The sequence below is a fragment of the Podarcis filfolensis genome (genome assembly GCF_964270895.1).
Source record: "Podarcis filfolensis genome assembly, chromosome: 10".
NCBI classification, from domain to species: Eukaryota; Metazoa; Chordata; class Lepidosauria; order Squamata; family Lacertidae; genus Podarcis; species Podarcis filfolensis.
Window position 1 is genome coordinate 47,157,987 of NC_139612.1, and position 20,532 is coordinate 47,178,518.

A 20,532-nucleotide genomic window follows, 5' to 3' on the forward strand; every position below is an offset into this window, starting at 1 on the left:
GATAAATGGCCCCTCTAATCCAGCCTCACAGTGGCCAACCAGACGCTTGTAGAAAGCCAGCAGCAGCACTCCATCCACCCGTGATTGTCAGCAACTGGTATTCAGAATCATAGAATTTTAGCGTTGGAAGGGACCACAAGGGTCATCTAGTCCAACCCCCTGCAATGCAGGTATGTGGGACTCAAACGCACAACCCTGAGATTAAGAGTCCCATGCTCTACCAACAGCACCTCCAATACGGTAAGTGGACTCCAGCCATCATGGCTGGTGGCCATCAATAACCTGATCCTCCATGGATTTGTCTAATCCTCTTTTAAAGACATCCCAATTGGTGACCATCACTACCTTTTGTGGGAGTGAATGCCGTAGTTTAACTATGTGTTGCGTTCCCCCGTCTTCAATCTTCCAGCAACATTCAGCTTCATTGGATGTCCCTGAGTTCGAGCATTACGAGAGGGAGAAAAACTTCTTATCCACTTCCCCATACTTTGCATAGTCTTATACACCTCTATCATGTCCCCTTGCCTTTTTTTCTAACCTAAGAAGGCCCAAATATCATCTCCTTTCCTATAGGAGAGTTGCTTCAGCCCCTCAAGTGACTTCGGTTGCCTTTAAATTTTGAACCTTCCCAGCTCTACACGGATCCTTTTTAAGGTGAGGCAACCAGAATGTAGATTTGTACAACTACATTATATTAGCAGGGTTTTTGTTTTGCAAATGGTTCAACGTTTACATCCTGCACCAGGTCTTGGGTGCCCCTTAAGTTAAGGGTTGCATCCCCTCTAGTCAGTTTCATGACCAAATGTTCCAGGGCACAGTCATTGCAGGCATCTAAAACTTTTATCTCTTTGTCCTGACCGGAACATAGGCAATTATCCAGTCTAAACAATTAAAGCACCTGAATTCACTGATTACTGCAGCACTTCCTCGATTGCAAAACGTAACAGAAAAACGTATTCAGATTGCAAAACGTATTCAGAATTCTATATATAGAATACAGAATTCAGCTTTTCTCAAAATAGTATTTTGATGGGGTTTTTTAAAAGCACAGAGTACACACAGTAGTGACCGTGCCTAAGGTAGTGAGGGTCAAGACAGGGTAAGTGGAGAAAAGACACAGGCCTGCAAGTGAGAGATAGGCTACTTGAGATTGCCCTTCCAATCAAGTCCTGACTGATGCGCTTCAGGAAAGAAATTGTTTTATTTCCCATTAATACAGCAGATTTCACACAGAGTCTATTTTAAAGTCCTTTTCCATAGGCAGAATTTTCACCAAAAATATATATACAAGCCTGTTTCAAGAACCAAACCAAACCGAATCTAGAAAGGGGTCAAAGAGAACCCTGAAAGAGAGACCAGAAAGTAAAAGTATCCAGTCACAGCAGAACCCCACTTCAGAAAGGCTTTCCTACCAAAAGGAGACAATTGTTGTCGGAAACAGGGGCGTAAGCCCCCTGGGCAAAACATCGTTCTTCACAATCCCACCCACTGCTCTCAACCGTAAAGCTCAAGTCCACCTCCCGGGGAGCAGCCTGTTCAGTAACTTGCTGAGGCCTCACTCCCACTCAGGCCTGAGGAGAACTCAAGTCAGTCAGAGTGGGCGCTTCCTAGCCCAAATCCTGTGAGCACACCGGTTGGTGGGCGGGAGAAGAGGGGCAGCTTCAGCTGGCAAAGGTCTGTGGGGAACCAGACATTGTTATGGCAACTCTTTCCTCCTCAGCGCCCTCCTCCCGAGTACCAGGCCTGTGCCATATTTAGCTGTGAAATGCAGGAGCTCCACAGTGCCACACAGGCAATACAGTGGGCCCCTCTTCACCCTGCAGGCAGCCTCTTGGTATTGTCGGCTTCCTCTCCCAGAAAGGAGAGGAGAGTGTGGACTACGACCCCTCCCTTGCAGCTGCACAACAGGCCGCAACTACCAACCCTTTGAACGTAAGGCATAATAGACGAGGCACACTACCTGCTTTCCTCCTCGCCCATCCCATTAGCTGAGTCACTCGGCTCACTGGTGGCTCATTCAGCATGGTGAGCATTAGCCCACAGCCATGATGCAGCCCAGGGTGAAGGAAAGGCCTCGTGAGCAAAACAGACTCAAACACCCTCCTGTTGTGTCAAGGCTGTTTTGCCCGCAGAGTCGTGAACAGGCGCCAACTAGGCCTCCGGTGGCAAAACGGTGGTGCCTTTTGCCCCATCTGAGATCCCATCCCAGCTTCATGTTGCGACACAGGGAAGCAGAGCGAGGGGCATCGCTCCCAGGTATCACGCTTGTGTGTGGACAGGGTGGAGTGTGAAAAGAGCTGAAGGTTGGGAAGGGGGTCAGGTCCAACATAACCTTAAGCAGGAAAGAGGAGGGGAAACGGTCCCAGGAGTCTTTCCCCAGACGTCTTGGAGCTGATCGTGACCGCCCTCTTCCATGGGGAGAAAAGCAAGAGCCGGGAGAGCAAGGTGAGAGGAGGGGGCTCAGAAACCAAGTTAGAAGAACGGAGAACAACTCACTCTGCCCCCACCAACCCCAGCAGGCCTCCCCTCAGCCCACTGTCCTCCACACACAGCCTACGGCCTGCTGCCAGCCATTCCAGTCTGAGAGCTTGGTCTGAGGGCCAGCCAGCTCCGGGAAAGCTCTTGTCCTAGAGGCGGCAGGATCCTTTGAAGCCAGACGCAGTGCAGTGGCGGCAGCAACTAAAGGTCGCCCCATGACTCTGGAGGGGGGAACTGGTCCACGTCGCCCATTTCATTGTAGGTTCGGTCGGCCATGGTGAAGGTCAGCTTGTATCGTAGTCTTACTTTCTCCTGGACAGAGGGAAAGATGAGCAACAGGTGAGGTTTCCCTTCTTATGGGGTGCCTCTTGCGCTCAAGGGGTCGTGCATGAGGGTTTCCTACAGGCATCTGGGGAAAAGGTGGCGGACTTGAAGCACAACTGCCCTGATCCCGCAGGGCTCTTAATAAAGGAGGGAGGGGGAAGAAAAAATGCTGGCAGGGCATTAGCAGTTTGACGCTGATAGGACAAGAAATGCCGCCCACCCTACCCCTCTGCCAATGTGCCATTACCTTCTGTGGGTTAGCAAGCAGGAGGACCTGGGTGATTGCAGTGGGGGGCACAATAGGGTTGAATGCCGGGAGCTCTGTCCCCGAGGGTGGCTGCAGCTTCACTTTCATCACCTACAGAAACAAAAGTGCATTAGGAGGATTCAGTGAATGACCTGAAGCTGTCAAAGAGCACAAACTGGAGAATCTCATAAACCTGCTTCTAAGCAGCCAAGATGGCAAGATCACCTGGTTACAGTCTTCCACGTTCCGTCTCCATCTAAGCTGCTGTGAAAACAGCTCCCCCTAGTGCCAGAACCTTGATTTAATGCAATAATCTGGGTGCTTTGGGCTCAGGATTTAAGAAACCTGGCTCTTTCTTTTTCACAGTGGATGGCAGGAAATGTAAACCGGACCAATACTTTTCCCGATCTTTGACTGTTTTAGGGGGCAGGGTCCTCACATTTGGTGTTCCAAATACAGCTAATCTTTACAGTACAAGTGCCAATATACAACTGAGTACATAGAATCACAGAACTGTACAGTTGGATGGGACACAACCCCCTGCAATGCAAAGAATCTTTTTGCCCAATGTGGGTCTCAGACCCACAACCCTTGAGATGATGCTGGACTACAATTTCCTGCCATCCGCATTCCTGACCACTGGCCATGCTGGCTGAGGATGATGGGAATTGAAGCCCAACGCTGGTCCCACACCGCTGGCATGGGGATTGGCAGCAAATGACCGCTGGGCCAAAATTTGAAATTGTCTTGTATAAAACAGACCACTGGCAGACAAAGCCCATGGACATCTTTTTTCAACTAGCAGCAGGACTCCAAGGTCTCAGGCAGGATCTTCCCTGTTTTAGCTCTGATATTTCAAGATCCTTTTAACAGGAGATGCCCGGGGAATGAACCTGAGACCTTCTTAAAACAAAGCATGGTTATGCTACACCGCCTCCCACTCCTAAGTTATCAAAAACGGAGGCAAGAGGAATGTATGAAGATTGCACAGGTAGTGTTCATGGGGCCCTGGGAAGGGTTGCAGGCCTGCTGTCTTCCTCCACCTTCTCAAAGCAGTGTGGAGTAGCGGTTAGTGTGTTGCACTAGAACCTGTTTATAATAAGAGTTACTTTTTAAATTGCTTTTAGTGATATTTATCTGTGGTTTTGGTTGCATCTTTTTTAATTCATGCTGTGAGTTGCTTTGCATCCTGCACCGAAAGGAAGTCAGGATATGAATGAAGTAAGTCAATAAAATACCTTGGGGACGGCAGACTGAAAGATGATGTTCCTAATGGGCAAGGGGGCTGTGCTGAGCATGGAGATGACCACTACTAGCACATCAGGCCGGTCAGGCAGAGAGTCCTTGGCAAAGTGGAAAAGGACGCGGAATCCATGCTGGTCATACACTGTCACCGGCAGGATGTTGCCTGGAGCAAAGACATACCAGGAGAACCACAAAACAGAAAAGAGAGGATTGGTTCATTCCACAGAAGCAAACAATTCACTCGCTGGCTAAATGCAATTACACGCTGGGCATTATAACATTTGAATCACAGAGCTGCAGAGTTGGAAGGGACCCCGAGGGTCTTCTAGCCCATCCCCCTGCAATGCAGGAATTCTGCCCCCAGTTGTCCCTGGGTGGGCTGAAGCCACCAACCTTCTGGTTAGCTGCCAGACACACTGACCCACTGTGCTGCCATAGGCGCCCTCTGGAGCCCAAACAAGGCTGAGAACAGCTTGTAACTCAATCTCCTTGTTTAATACTGTTTGAGTTAATAGCGCATCCTTTCTCAGATGCAGCAAAGGCTGGCAACAACAGGTTTGTAAAGAGGCAAAGACACGTCAATTTCAATACTGAAAAGCAGATAAGTCCTTCCCCACAATCTCCTCCCAGCCAGGGCCATCTTTACCCCGGGGTGCAAGGGGCAGGGCGCCCAGGTGCCGAATTCTGGGGGGCACCAGGCGCCCGCCACTGGAGCCGCCTAAGCTCTTAACTATTTACCTGTTACGAAATAATAAATAATTTTGAGCAAGCTAGAAAAACAAAATACATATACAGTGGTGCCTCGCAAGACGAAATTAATTCGTTCCGCAAGTTTTTTCTTCTTGCGAGTTTTTCGTCTTGCGAAGCATGGTTTCCCATAGGAATGCATTGAAAATCAATTAATGCATTCCTATGGAGACCGCCTTCAGACTAGGTCCGGGGACAGTCTGTCCCCGGACCTCTTCTGAAGGCTGGCGGGGGGAGGAGGACTTTTCTCCCCACGGCCAGCCTTCAGAACAGCCTTCTGAAGGCTGGCGGTGGGAAGACAAGCCCTTCTGCCGCCGCCAGCCTTCAGAAGAGTTCCCCCAGGGCTACCTAGGCTGCAGAACAGAACAGCCTTCTGAATGTTGGCGGTGGGGAGGAAAACCTTCCTCCCACCGCAAGCCTTCAGGACAGGTCCGGGAACAGAGGAGAAGGCGCGCTGCGCTTCCCCGCTGTCCCTGGAGATTTCCCTATGGGCTTTCGTCTTGCGAAGCAAGCCCATAGGGAAATTCGTCTTGCGAAGCCGCTAAAAAATCGGAAAACCCTTTCGTCTTGCGGGTTTTTCGTTTAGCGAGGCATTCGTCTTGCGGGGCACCACTGTACACCTAGGTATTACCGAAATGTATACCTACCGTTTCACTAAAGGACTTTCAACTTTGTGCGCTCATTCACTAAAGACACGTTGTGCTAGCTGCGGTGCTTATCATTCACAATGGCGGTGCTTGTTAGACTCAATGATGGCGCTTGTCATTCACAACAGTGCCGTGCATGTGAAATGAACTCTTAAATCAAAATATCATGTTCCATATTGTATTGAGCTGCTGTGCAGCGGCACCTTTGACACGACTGTTTCGCTAAACTAAATCTGGGGGCGCTGGGCGGATCTTTGCACCCTGGCGGCACATATGCTAAAGACGGCCCTGCTCCCAGCTAACACTTAGCCTCTAAAAGTCGGGGCAAGTGAAGATGCTTCGCAACAGGTGCAGAAGACCTTCTTGGGCTGAGACTTATTTACAAGAAGGGTTTCAACACATGGCGGCCTCCTGCATATGTGCTCTTTCCTACCAGTCCATTAGAGAGCTGAGAAGAACTAGGAGAGCCACCACCTTGCATCCTGGAGTCCAACACCTTGCTGGGAGGTAAGATTCATCAACCCACCCTGGCGAAGATCAAGCCCCTTCCACCCATCTGAGAGAAAAGGTGCTTACAGAATGAATAGCCCCAAGTATCTCAAGCAGCTGAGCCAAGCCACCTGTCCCAGGGTAAGGCCACCCTCCACCTCTGCCCAGACTCACTTGGTTTGATGGATTCCAGAGGCACCGTGACGTTTGTCAGTGAGATTTCCAGGGGGGATGTGGAAGCAGGGAGACCTGCTGTGGGGAGCGTGGCTCCAGAAGGTGTTGGGGGCCCCCGAGGGACTGCGGCAGGTGCTGGCTGCTCGGAGGACAGGGGCAAGGGGGCAGGAGGGTTTGAAGAGAGGCTCGGGAAGAGAGGCAGGGCGCTGCTGGTGCTCACAGCTGGGCTGGAAGTGCTCTTGTTTTGGAGGTCGCGCAGTGTCAACCGTGGCGGGGGCTGCTTCTCCCTGCAAAGTGGGCAAGAGAGACACAAGCTGTTGAGAGAAGGACAGGAAGACGGGCTTCCACTTCAGCCAGAAGCTGCTCTCCCTCCTCGCAGCCGGCCCTTCCCCACCTTGCTTCCTACCATCTGACTTGCAGAGACTCTGGGGGAAGAGACTGTTGCATCAAAGTCTTGCCCAGCAGATCCAGGTCATCCATGCCGCTGGCGGCAGCAGGAGGTGTCGTAGCAGGTGGTCCAGCATCAGCTTTCCCCGCTGGGGTGGGTGGGACTGGGGGCGCGCCAAGTTCAGGGCTGTCGGAAGACTGCAGTGGAAAGAGAAGAACTAACAGCAATGCAACCAAGAGCAAGCAAACTGAAGCAAAACCCCTTGGCAGGGAGATCAGAGATATTACCACCCAGTACACAGAACACAGTTCAATACACGGCCTTTGACACACGATGACAGCTCTGGCAAACTACTATGATCCTGCTTCAGAACACAGCTGGAAGGACTGCAGTGGTTTGCAAGTTTGTACATTTCCACAGAGCAAACTTGCACAAGCCCCACACTGACAGCACCACTCAAGGAATGATGGGGGTGATGGGAATGTTATTACTACAAGGTTTGGTGCTGAGGCATGAAGCTAAAAAGGGGGTCCCATACATACCAACAATGCAGCAGTCAGAGATTAATGTGCACTCTCAAGCAATAGAGGGAAATGCCTATTCACCTACAAAAATAAGAGGCAACTCTCCATTTGCTGGAGACTTAGCCTTCATATGGTGAAGGGAAGCTGTAGCCTCAAGCTACTTCAATCCTTTTCTCTCCACTCCAAGAAAGCAGGACTTCCCCTTCCTCTCACAAAGACCACTAGGAGCAGGGAGATTGGTTTTCATGTGCGATGGAGCTTTGTTCTAGTCCAACTGAAAGTTCCCCCCATTCCCAGTTGAAGAGCCAACATCCTGAAGTGGTAGTAGATGATGAGAACTACCTCAGAATTTACAGCATTTCCTTCATACGTTACTTCTACATAGAAACCACATGCACACACAGATTGCCATATTCAATGATTGTATGTTTCCCCACCACCAGCCCTTGTACACATGCTGTGGGAATATAGTCAATTTCAGTTCTTCAGAATATGCACTCCGAGCAAAAATACAAGCATACAATCTTCAGTTGTGATCATCCACGTGCAGGTTTCATAGGACACATTCAACGGAGAAAATGAATAGTTTGGCCTTACAGCTGACCTTCTTTCCTCTTGAAAAACCTGCAGCATCAGCTGCAGTTCTTCTCCCATCCCAAAAGGGTTCTGAATTCTCTCAAAAAGAAATTAATATTTTCTAAAAACCAAGCCCTTACCTGAAAATTGTTCCAGCCACTGTTATCTGTACCCTGGGCTGAGGGAGTTGCTGGATCATTAAGCCCTAGAGAGAAGAAAAAGATAAAGGAGATCCCATGATGCCAGAATGGAGAATCCAAAGAGCGTAGGACCAGGCAGAGGTTTGTAAACTGCATCTTGCCTTTGGAACACCCTTCCAGGGAAGGCCACCTCTCATCTTCCTTAATGGCCTTCTGCAAACAGGTAGAGCCTTCCTTGGGCTCTGAGTTGCTCTCTTACAGAATGGTGGTGGTGGGTGGGTGTGTTTTTAAAGATTACTGTTGTATTCTGTTATTTCCTGCTCCTGTTTCACTGTTCCCTTGCAATAGTTGTTTTAGATTGTTAATATGTGGTTTTTGTCCATGTCTTTAAAGGTGTTGAGCTCTATGGAGGGCAGAAGGGGTAGTGTTTTAAATAAATATGTACAGCAGAGAAACTGGAGAGGGAAGTCCTCCCCTACTCCCACCAGGTTTGGTGGGGAAACTAACCAGTTTTCCCCTTACATTTCATTATCACAAGCATCTTCCCGTTTTGCCCAGCCCCATTCTGCGTATTTCCTTGAATACCAGACACTTTCCATTTCCCAGTGGCTTCAGAGTTTCCCTGGACTCACCTAATGACATGAGCTCGTCATCCAGCAGAGAGACGGAGCTGGTCTGCTCTGGCACAGAAGTTGCTGAGCCACCACTTGAGAAGCTTGGTAAGGCTGGGTAGGAGGGGCTCGTGGTTGGCATGTCGAGTCCGGATAGATCCAGAAGTGCTGAAGTGCTGCCTGTGAGAAGAGGCAAGCAAGTCAATTATGCTAGTTAGATGCTTGTTCCACAATCCCCCGTTTCCTATATTTTCTGCTCAACTGACCCAGCCCTATTGCCAAGACATTCCTCCTTCCACTTCCTTAATTGCAAGTTTGGATGCCCAACCAATTTCACTCGGCAATATTTCGTGGTCAGGGTCTTGCTTTGGAAAGGACAAAGCAAAACCTTCCCTTTAGGGCAGTCCGTTCCTCGGGCTTCCTTACCTGGGAGACAACCAGCCGCAGTCTCACCATTGATCTCCTCTCCTTTCACAAGCTGCTTGTACAGGTTGATCACTTGTGTCAGGTTGTCATTGGCTTGCAAAATTTCCGCTGCAACAGGAGGACACAGATGATGATCGCAGGGTGCCCCAGCACCCCATTACTCAACAAGAACGTGTGTGAATGTTGAATCCTAAAACTTGATTTTCTGCAACAAGAATGTACTACACCGCTAAAAGCATGTAGATGGCTATTGAGAGTTAGATTGCTATCCTGGTGGGTCTACTGATGCAATTAAAGTACAGTCTTAGCTGAAACGGTCCAGTTATCCAGTTCTGAAATTTGGAATATTTTCTCAAGGACCTCCACCCACCCATCCAAGTAGCCTGTCCTGAACAGCTCAGCATGAGTTGGAAGTAGGGAAGCCGGGAGGTGGGAATGGGTAAGAATAGGAAGGCCCTTGTCACCATCTAAGGTGGCTGCCTGCATTTACCTAGTGCCTCATCGTTGTCCTCTGTATCACTAGCAAGCCGAAAAAGCATGGGCCTCATGCGCTCACAACGCTGGTACAGCTCCTGCAATGGGGAAAGAGTCGGTTTCATAATATGCTCTCTTGGGGTTATATACAGCAGGGATCGCAATTTGGCTCACAAGTTCGTTCCCCCCCCCCCCCAAGTCTCACACACCTGCCCACACCTGATATCACAGGTGATGTCACGTGTGGGTCTGGTAGAGAAACGGCACAAGGAACACCTGGGAACCTTAAAAAATGCTTCTGGCTGCTCCTTGATAAAGGAGACATGCTATCAGTGGCAATCACAGGACTGGCCCCGGACAGCAAGCCCAGCTGAGATCAAGAGTTAGAGCAAGATCCAAAGCAGGGCTTGCTTTCAGTGCAAATATTCATTTGCACTGCCAACCTGAATTCAAGCCAGCAACGCAAAGGATCTTCCCCAGCAGGTGGATCTCAATCCATGCCCACAAAGGAAATCTGTTACATTGGATCACCTGATGTCATTGTGACGCCAGGATCAACAGGTCCTGGCCACTTGTCAAAATGGCCTGCGAGGGTGGGGGATGGTCAGGAGCTAGACCTCCAGCTGGAACCTGCTCCCCACTCTTGATATACAGTCTAAAAACACAATTGTTTTGTATTTGGGGAGGTTTCTGAAATTTCTGTAATGATATTTATGGTTTGCGTCAATTTGAAATCATCATTAATTTCACCAAGACCAGCTGAAGGAACTACAGTTGTACCTTGGATCCTGAACACCTTGCGAGTCAAACGTTTTGGCTCCCGAACACTGCAACCCAGGTGGTGTTTCGGTTTGTGAACGTTCTTTGGAACCCTAACGTCTGACACAACTTCCATGGCTTCCGATTGGCTGCAGGAGCTTCCTGCAGTCAACCGGAAGCTGCACCTTGGTTTCCGAACGTTTTGGAAGTTGAACGGACTTCCAGAATGGATTCCGTTTGACTTCTGAGGTACCACTGTAAAAAGCTCCCACAACTAGGACAGCTCTTTTCTTACTTTCATGAGGTCCTCGCTGCTCTCGGTCGTCTCCCCTTTGCTGTAGTTATTCACCATCTCAGTCAGGAGCTTCACATTGTTGTTCACCTCCTCAATGGCGTTCACCCTCTTGGAGATCTTCTCCATTCGCTTTTGGTCCTGGAAGAAGTGGAAGGGTGAGAGCAGCTGGGATTTCTTCCTTACCCCTTTGGAAAACTCAGAATAAGTGGCCCACTTTCTGGAATGCCACGTGGAAGGGACTCTGGTGATTTGAGACCCTCCAGTTTTACACCACCGACACCGCTGCATGCTGGGAGAATGCCACAACACCCTGGACACTGGGGAATATTACCCAGCTGCATTATAGAGAACTATTACAGCTCCTTTTACAACAGCAAACTGTACTTCTGAAGCTCAAGAATCTCTTTCCCCCTCCACCCCTCAGCACAACAGCAAAGGACAACCTAGGAAGAGGTAAAAACACACCACCCATTTTCTTGCTCTGCTCCAGCCAGGTATTTTACTGTTCTTCCCCTCAACCCAATGTGGACAGAGGGACGAGGGCTTGACACAGAATGGAATCCGGGTTCGAATCCCTGCACAGATATGCAACTCACTACCTGAACTACGTCACAGGGTTGCCGTGGGGATACGACTCTGCTCTAAGATCCCTTGGAAAAGAGCAGAATGGCACACAAACGGCACAAACCTGGTTGACAGCTGGAGGTGGAAAGAGTTCTCAGTGGGGAAAGCTTACCTCCTGAACCATCTCTTTGATAAGTTTGTTGGCAGCCCGGAGGTCCTCAGGGTGGGAGCTTTTGAGCAGGCGAGCCAGCATCTGCAAAGGCACATAGATCAGAGGAAAGCAGGCCTGAGGGGCAAACAGGCTGCTCTGGGAGCATTTCTGTACCCCTGCCTTACAGCTTGTAACCACTTAGCCCAACAACTATATACTGGGACCTGCCAGAACCCTAAGGATCCCCTAGCTTGGCAGTTCCAGGCAGGCAGCAAAAACAAGAGGTCTCTTGAACCCACCACACATGGTTGGTAGCTTACATTTAGCTTGGTAGCCTGCTATAACATTTCAGTCTCTTAGCAACAAAGTAGGAAATTAAGATGTTTAAAGGGAATACAGGGGGAAATTCCACCATTTTTGCGGGAGGCTTTTGCCTGTTACTGCAGGGGAAACAAACTGCAGCAGGTAAGAAATTCAGAAAATTTAAAGGGGCTGATAGAGGCTCCTTCTGCACCTGGAAGTATTTCCCCCAGTAAACCTTGAGAAAGCGGAAAACTCTATCTTGGATGAACAAGAAAAATGAGAAAAGTTTAAAGTCATCTATTTAGTGCTTACTTTGGACTTCTCTTCATCATCAAAGATGACATTCTTTGGCCTGGGAGCAGGCAGCGGGAAGGGGGCATCGTCCGGCAACTTGGGGTCACATTTTACAATCCCTGCAAGCAAACAGCAGTTTTTACCAACTTAAAGGTCTCTGCATTTCTCATGGTTTTTGTTATGGAATAACGACGACAGGGGAATGTTCAGTTCTTAATACTATCCTTCCAGTGCTGCTGATGTGCAGTTCATGATTTTTTTAAAAATGCCAAAACGTTAACCAATATGGTGTAGTAGTTAGAGAGGGTTGGACTAGCCCCTGAGAGACCAGAGTTCAAACTCCTAATCAGTCATAAAGCTCACTAGGTGACATTGGGCAAGTCACAATTTTTCAACCTAACCTACTTCACAGGGCTGCTGTGAAGGTGACATGGGGGGGGGGGAGAGAACCAGGTATACCACCTTGAGTTCCCTGGAGGCAAAGTTGGGAAATAAAATGTAAAAAACAAATAAATAAAGCTTGACAAGCTACATTCTTCTGCATCAGAACAAATAGCTGGGGGCGGGGGGCAGGAAAGCCATGGATTCTCTGGGCTCAGAAAGGGTCTCTCACCTTGTTTTTTCAGCATCTGATAGGCCTCTGTAATCTTCACTTCATGAGGCAGGCCCAACGTCCAACTATACAACAGCTCCAAGATCTTGGATTTCACTTTCTCTGGGGTCCGGCTTCCTAGATACTGAGGGAAACAAGCACACACCCACATCAAACATGACGGGACTTAGAGGAGGAATTTATATTGGGAGAAAGGCTTGCACCATGGTCACAGGGAGCTTTGTAACAAGCTCAAGGTGACATTTCGTGTGCTTGGTTGGAGTGGAAAGTGAGGATTTACCCCTTTGCTGTATTTTGAAAGTTAAGGAGTCCAGACCAAACCATCTGTAGCTGCTGGCAGAATGGAATCTGATCTCTACTTCAGCATTTCCACAAAAGGAGAAGGGGGATTCAAAAGCCAACCTGAGGCTTTTTGTAAGCATGAGTGAGGACACAAATCAAAGGAACAAATAAAAGACATATTTTGTCAAGCAGCTCTGGATTTCCCACGCTATTGCCATAAAGCCAACGTATATCCCTAAATTGCCTTCTACTGCTCTGGAATCGAAGTCTGCTGAAAAGTCTGCATGGCGTAAAACCGCTCCTTCTTTGCTGTTTCAATGAAGCCTATGTCGCCACCCCTCTTGTTCCTGCCACACCACTGACGAGACTCACCTTGGGCGACACCACCTTGATGAGCTCGTTAAGGAAGCGGAACTTGCCTACTTCGTCATGGAAGCGTTTGCCACAGCTTTTCATACAGGCCTCCAGCACCTGTGCATGGGCAAGACAGCAGGGAGTGAGAATGGATATCTAAACCCCAGGAGGCCCTAATCCCATTCCCTGCTTCAGGGTGCAATAGAACAGAGGACTGGGAAGCTATTTAGAACAGGGCACAAACAGCACCCTATGAAATATATGTACCAGAAGACACCACACGTTTCTCCCCATTTTTTAAAAAATGTACTACCGTGTTTATCATTTTGTCCTCCTGATGCCCATACTCACAGCAGTAAACCTCATCATTGTGCTTTACATTGATGTTTGGCTGAATCCAGCCAGTAAATCTACTCCAGCTATTAATAGGGTCCCTTGGAGACCTATTTTAAGCTCCCACGTGGCTCCCTGCACAAGTTACCTTCCCTATCTCACAGGGCTGGAAATAATCAAAGGGAATCCCATCTGAACTCAATGCAGAATTGGCCAACACTTCCTGACACCTCTGGGGTACACCTCTGAGTAGGGGCTGAATCTCCTTATCCCAGGCATAGGGAACCCACGGCCCTCCAGGTGTTTGTTCCCATCATCCTTGACCACTGTTCACGCATAATGACATAACCAGTCAATGACATGTGTTGATCAATGTTTGCTGTTCCCAGAGACTCAAAAGATCCTGCCCTCCTCCGCTGCTGTGTGCACAGGTGAACAGAATTCATTAGACACACTGAATGCTGCAAGAGTATCCTTATTAGGCACCTGATCCCATATTTCACATGTCAATAGTCAGATGAGAGTTTACTCTTTCCCAAGCTCTTATGTGCCAACTGCATTTACTCTTGCTAGAATCTGAAAGCTTCTATCACATCAGCAGAAGGCTGGTCAGAGTCCCCTCAATTCATGATGCAAGATGAATGTAAGGAGTGGGGTCGGAAGAAATAACAGGGATTTTCCATTTGTGACTATAAATTTCATTTTAAATAGAACACCATTTGAGGCATTTTTATTCAGATGTTTTTAAATTTATAGTTTATGAATTTCTTTTTTAATATGATATTGCTAAGTAGCCTAATTCTTGTTTGGCAATTCATTTAGCATTTCCGCTCATTTAATTATAAGCACTTTTATTGTTCCTAACCATCTAAAGCAACTGTTTTGTGTGGATGGGGAAGAAATCCCTTATGCCATAACCGTAATGCACAATTGCCACAGGCAAGGCAAATTCCTAGTCGACATGGCTGTAAAGAAGCATTCAACAAGAGAAATGCAGTTTCTCAAAGGAGCTCAGATATTTTGAAAGAAAATAATCCCATGACTTCAAGGAGCTGGCTCATGACTCTGAAGAGGTGGTATGAAGAGGAGCAGGACTAGAATAATCGGCTTGTGAAAAAGTACTTGTCTCACTCGCCATCATGCCAAAATTACTCACTGAAGATAAAATTCAAAAGATGGGATGGTTTGTGAGACATCACAGAAGTGGAGAAAAAATATATATTGGCTATGATTCACTTTTTCATCATGCAACTATTTACATAAGACAACTATTTACATCTCAATAACTACTACTTAAAACAACTCTTCTACAATGCTTCAATGTGTGTCCAAGAAAAGTACCATTACTAGCCCATTGGATGCACTGTTTTCAATTTATTTACTTCTTAAATAGTCCAAGAGCCACTGTCAAGAAAATATCAGTTCAAAAAATTGAGATTGAAGTCAGGTTTCATGGTGTAAAATAATGGAAGAGAATACTTAAGTCACGGATGAAAAGACCTTCATTAGGGTGGAAAACATAACTGGCTAGAAAATTTCCTAAATAACATGTAAGGGTGGGGGATCCTCTTCCACTTTATATAGAACAGTGGGAAGTGCTGTGTATGAAAGACTGTGATAGAAGAGCCAAGACAAAAAACATGTGTGGCATAAGCAAATGATTTTTTATTCACGATCTACGTTTGTCCATCAGAGGATCAGAAATTAGTCTAGGAAATCTATTTGTTCTTAATCTCTTTGGAGGCAGTAGTGGGAGGACTGGGAAAACTCTCACTGCAATGTGAGAGTTGGTTCACTTGTTTCACTTATCTGATTTTTCATTGCCATGTACATAGTGTACATAATCATCAGGTCCATTCAAGCCCCAATTCTATACTGATCCTGTGTCTAGAATTACACAAATCAGTTGTAACTTGCCAAAGTGTTTCCATGAAGGCTGTTGGCTTGAGCAAGTTTTTCACCACTCCTCAGGGCCAACACTCCCCACACCATCCCTGAACATAGCTGTCAACTTTTCCCTTTTCTTGTGAGGAATCCTATTCGGAATAAGGGAATTTCCCTTAAAAAAGGGAAAAGTTGACAGCTATGTCCCTGAAGTGCTGAAAACAATGGGACTAGAGTGCCTTTTCCGAAATACTGAGAATCCCATGAGAAAACAAAGGCATCTGGCAAAACTATCTGACCTGCTGCTATACAGTGGGGGGACTCATCAACCCTCCTGAGCCAACTGCCTCAGCCTTCGAATAGATTCGTGTTAAGCTTTGGTCAACTCCTGCCCAAGGCTGCATCCAAAACGTAAAGTTATGACACCCCAGACTGAGATATTCACACGGAAACTTCACCTCCCTCCCTCCAGCCTTTAGTCCAGGTGTGGGGAACTAAAACTGAACTAAAACTCCACAACATCCCTGACCGTTGGCCATTCTTGCTGGGGCTGACTGGAGTTGTGGTTCATCAACATTGGGAGGGCCAACCGTTCCACACACCTGCTTTAGTTAAAACTGGCAGGAAATGGTTCAAAACCTCTTACCGTAAGAGCCTGAATGGCTTCCCATTCTTGTGGTGACTGGATCTTGTGAGCTAGAAGTCGAGTGGCAAGCGGTGGGCTGAATGATAAGACACAGGAATGGTTACTGAAGGACTTGCTACTGTGATAAAGATATTGATGTGAAAACACTTGGGGTAAATGGTCTGGCCTTAACTCCTGTGTGTGCTGCAGTTTGTAGGACCTGTTGGATGCCTTCTTTTACTCCCGTGTTCATTTTATTTCACAGTCCAATTAGCTCCAGCAACCTCAGCACACTTTTGATGCAGTTTGGTTTACAGCACTCTCCAGCTACAGCAGAATTGGGCTTGCAGCCAAGACACCCAGCCACTGTCTCCGCCTGTCCCTCCTAGCTCAGCTGATCCCATTAGCAGTTGTTGTTAGGGAGCCCCCAGAGGCCAGGCAGCAGCAGCATCTGAAGCAACTGAGGTTGCCTAGGTTTCTGAAATGGAATTGCCCCTGACAGATCAGCGGTTTTGGCATTTTATTGAAAGGCTTTATGTAATTTACTGTGGTTTCCCAGACCATAATTTCCAGGTCTCAGGTTTGGAAGATATGTAGCAGCAGTAATTTGAAATACATTAGAAGTAATTTGAAATAGTAGTAATTTGAGCAGATTATAGGTCAAATTTGTTTTCTGTTGCTGCAGAGTAGGTGTAGCCAACATGGTGCCCTCTAAGTGATGCTGGACTACAAATATCATCATCCCTTTCCATGCTGGCTGGGGTCTGAATAGTCTGTCCCATGATGAATTCATAATCCTAATTCAAGACTTTAGTCGAGGACTCCAGTAACCCAGAATGGCCACACTGTGAAACCTGACTCACTACTGACAAAGAGAGGTGTGCCATGTTCCCATTTCCTTATGCACTATCTGTTTATTATAGCCCACCCATACAGCACAGCAATTCTTTCTTGCAATCTGCTAAATCCCCATAGCATTTAAACAGGTTTACCCCACACAACGTATTTATCTAACTCAGCATTCACACTGTGCCATCAAACCTTTTTAGATCTGATTTTGTGCATACCCATCCAATAAACCATGTCTTCTGTAACTAATTCCCTTTTCTATTTGTCATTCCATCATTCCCCAACTCCTGACTACATCACAAAGAAGTAGGTTCCCATTTTTAATATCTAACACCCCCCCACAAATGTTATCCCAATGAGAGGAAACGCAGTTTCATGTAAAATAAGAAAATGAACCAAAGTCTTAGGAGATCAAGGTACAAATGAAGGGGGCGGGGGACACACACAAAACCAGAAGAGCAGAAACAACAGGGTGCTGGTGCAGCCATATGCTTCCTCTGAATGCTTTTCTAGAAGACCCACATTTAACCAGTTATTTGGAATGACTCAGGCTACTTCTTGAGTGACATCCACAGACAAAACAGTTAATCTATCTATAATTTGTAGGGCAACAGATTAGGTATACTAACCCCTCTAGTTCCTTATTGAGCTGGTCACAAAAAGCATTAATGCTGTCCCATTCCAGGTCCTTGTTCAGAGGGTTGGTAGCTCTATCTGAATTGATAAAGAAAAGAAAAACTTCCGTCAAGAGCAGATCTTACCTGCAAGGGGAACAACAGTTTCCCAGAGTGGTTTTCCAACGGTATCCCACATAAAGGGAAGTTTTAAAAAAAGACAGTTTCCTGCAAGGGTGCCACGACATACAGTGGGAATTAGGCAACTGAAAGAGGTCATAACTCAGGAAAGGAGCACATGTCTTGCATGCAAAAGGTCCCATGTTCAATCCCTAGCACCACTGCTTGAAAAGCTCTTTCAAAGCAGGATTAGAAAAGATCTGTGAGTGCCATCCACAGTATGACTCAATCTAGATAGCTTCATTTGATTATGAATGAGATCTGGGACTGGAGCATAGAGTGGTTCAGTCCAGCTCCTCAACTCTTGGGAAGATGACATACCCACATTTTCACCAGCTTACATTATTAAGCATCATGTAAAAAAATGAAGTGAAATGAAGCTGCATTAAGGACCAGATGCTCACCATAGCCAAAATAGCTACACTGTGTTTTGTTTATTTGTTTGTTTGTTATTTTGCTTTCATCTTGGTATAACTAATCAACAATCTTCTGGCACAAGAACAACAACATGCCTTTTTATAATGATCTACCAACTGCAGACTGGGTTAATCCTGAAGCATTAATCAAGCCGCTTTGGAGAACAGAATGACACAAATAAATCTCTGTATGGATAGATAATAAAAGGGGCAGAAAGAAGCTCTAGAAAAGAAATACAGCTTAAAGACCAACAACCATATTGTGACAGAAGTTTTCACAGACCAGAACTCACTCGTGTGAAATGGATGTAGACCTTCAAAGTGGATAGCCCCCAAATGAAACCTGTCCACTTCATTTTGGGGTCGATTGTTAGCCCAAGCTAATGTCTCTTTCCCTGTCTATTAAAGTGCAAATTATGGGTGATATCCAATGTTACACTCAAGTGCAGAACCAGGGAAATCTATGGACTTAACTTTCAAGTATGACTTCACTGGGTATTGCCCATTGCCTATGTCTCTGAATGTATTTTAAGCATCCCTTGCTACTTTACGACCAGAGCTGACAAGAGTGTGGTAGGAGAGGCATCTCTTCCCCTCTCTTTCAGTGGCTGCGCATATTTTAAAGTTAAGTTTTTATTATGGCCTTTTTTTGCACTGGATCAGATCGTTATAAGGTGTGCGATCTTTGTTGTGTGTGTGTGTGTAAACCGCCTTGGGTATGGTAATGTAAAAAGGCGGTTTACCAAATAGAAATGAAATGGGGAAAATAATCCTTCTAGGTGTGCTTGACTGCAGAGCAAGCCTACTGAATCCAACAGCACTTTACTTGGGGGTGCGTATTCCTGGGACACGCCTGCACATTCGCACGTTACGAACTGCGTGGGTCGGGGCAGGGGAGCAAAGCATCCCGGCGATTCGCGAGGAAACAAAAGCGAGAAGGGGGGCGTCTGGGCTACCTGGCCCAGAGCTTCCGAGCTCCGTTCCCCGGTGAGCGTTAGGCCCAGGGCAACGATTCCCCTCAGGACCAGCACCTGCGGCTCCGGGTGGGGCCAGAAATCGCCGAGGGGGCCCCTCCCCCCCCCCCGCACTCACTGATCCTCGACTCCAACGTCTCCGCCTCCATGCCAGGCTCCATCTGCTCCCGGCCTTTCTCGCCGCCGCCGCCGCGGCCTCCCGGCTAAAGACGCGACGTCCCTGCCGCCCTCCCGCTCCGGCGGCGCGGAGCCATAGAGAAGGAACCGCTCCAGAGAACAGTCTAGAGAGTGGGCCGTTCTTGGAACTATAGACAGCCGCGGAAGTGAGGGCTAGAGCGCCCCCGGGGAGCGGGGTTTAAAAAAAAAGAACCAAAGAAAAAAAAACAACCCCGTCCGCCGCTTCCTCCTCCGAGTCACTGAGGTTGACAGGCTGGGCCTAGAACGTCCCCGAGGGCGGAAGTGAAATGGGCACCGAGCGCGGTTGATATCCGTATGACGAGTTTACGAGTAGCGTAACTTCCTGGGCCGCGGCGGAAACGACGGAAACCGGAAGCCTGGCATAAGGGCTGGGATAGTCCTAGACTAGAGAAAGGCAAACACAATGGTTTTCAAGTCCTACATGGGTGGTTGCTTTTTCATCTCTATGGTACAACGCGGAAGCCGCTGACGGGATATCATAGAAGAATAACGCCTGGGCCTAGAACGCCTCAAGCTGAGCGTCTGTGATTTGCCACCGCTTGTGTCAAGGTGGTTGGCGGCCTTTGATTGGAGCGCGAAGGCTTCCGCGAGAGAGACGGGAAGGGCGGGGCGGGGGAGACGTAGGGAGTAACTTCCGCTCTGAGTCCCGTGTCCTTGTTTGAAAATTTACGGAGAGGAAAGGGCGCATAGCTGCCATAGGGCGTTGCTATCGCGGAGGCGGGGCTATGGGTGGCGCGGTTTGATTGGTCCACGGTGGGAAAGGGCGTGGCCAAGGGAGAGAGCCGGTGGGAGCCGTTCTGTAACGTCTGAAGGCGCTCCCCGTGTTGGGCTGTCACCTTTGCGGGGCGCATTCCTGGCAAAAAATGCGCCTAGCCAGTAAAGCAAAACAAAGGCCTCTTTACGGGACCTGCCAGTATTCGCAAAGTGGCACTGGAGGCACGAGTGTCAGCCTCAGCGTCCAGGGTGATTTGAATCGGTTGATTCGGCGCCAGGAAAACACATTGTTTCTATATTTTTATTTATTTTTATAAAAGCAAGCAAGTTAAATTTAGAGGCGGTCTCACAGTTCGTCCAGAGTGATGAGTAGGGCTGCCATACGTCCTGATTTTTGAGGACACGACCTGGAATTCGCGTCCGAAAAAGCCTCAACAAAGCTAAACAACTGTCGGGTGTCCTGGTTTTTACTTTTTGAAATATGGCAACCCTAGTGATGAGGCCCATTGAATACAATGGGCACGCTTTTTTAAAAAAATGCATTTTTAGTTGGCTGTTCAACTAATAGAGAGCTTCCAATATGATTTTTCTAGCTATATAAAAAAAATTAAAATTAAACAGTGAAATGCCACTTAAAGGA

General features: G+C 47.6%; 1 protein-coding gene and 1 long non-coding RNA gene across 2 annotated transcripts in view; one reads left to right on the forward strand and one right to left on the reverse strand.

Annotated features, from left to right (window-relative positions):
• LOC310743629 overlaps positions 1 to 20,532 on the forward strand; it is a 232,848-nt gene that overhangs the window by 196,059 nt on the left and 16,257 nt on the right. The window lies entirely within an intron of this gene.
• GGA1 (golgi associated, gamma adaptin ear containing, ARF binding protein 1) lies at positions 1,183 to 19,764 on the reverse strand. The gene is made up of 17 exons (XM_083573666.1): positions 19,099 to 19,764; positions 17,426 to 17,510; positions 15,969 to 16,044; positions 13,124 to 13,222; positions 12,470 to 12,593; positions 11,875 to 11,975; positions 11,281 to 11,361; positions 10,545 to 10,682; positions 9,507 to 9,588; positions 9,017 to 9,124; positions 8,612 to 8,770; positions 7,980 to 8,044; positions 6,758 to 6,936; positions 6,352 to 6,638; positions 4,288 to 4,457; positions 3,050 to 3,160; positions 1,183 to 2,790 (listed from the first exon to the last, which is right to left on the reverse strand). The coding sequence occupies exons 1-17, from the start codon at positions 19,139 to 19,141 to the stop codon at positions 2,680 to 2,682; spliced, it is 2,019 nt and encodes a 672-aa protein (XP_083429792.1). The 5' UTR covers positions 19,142 to 19,764; the 3' UTR covers positions 1,183 to 2,679.

Coding starts and splice junctions, on each gene's coding strand:
- GGA1 (XM_083573666.1), bottom strand. CDS start 19,141: ATGGAGCCTGGCATGGAGGCGGAGACGTTGGAGTCGAGGATCA. Junction 16,045..17,425: donor CTCAATAAGGAACTAGAGGG/GTTAGTATACCT, acceptor CTTATCATTCAG/CCCACCGCTTGCCACTCGAC. Junction 2,791..3,049: donor TGCTTGCTAACCCACAGAAG/GTAATGGCACAT, acceptor CCCTCTGTCCAG/GAGAAAGTAAGACTACGATA.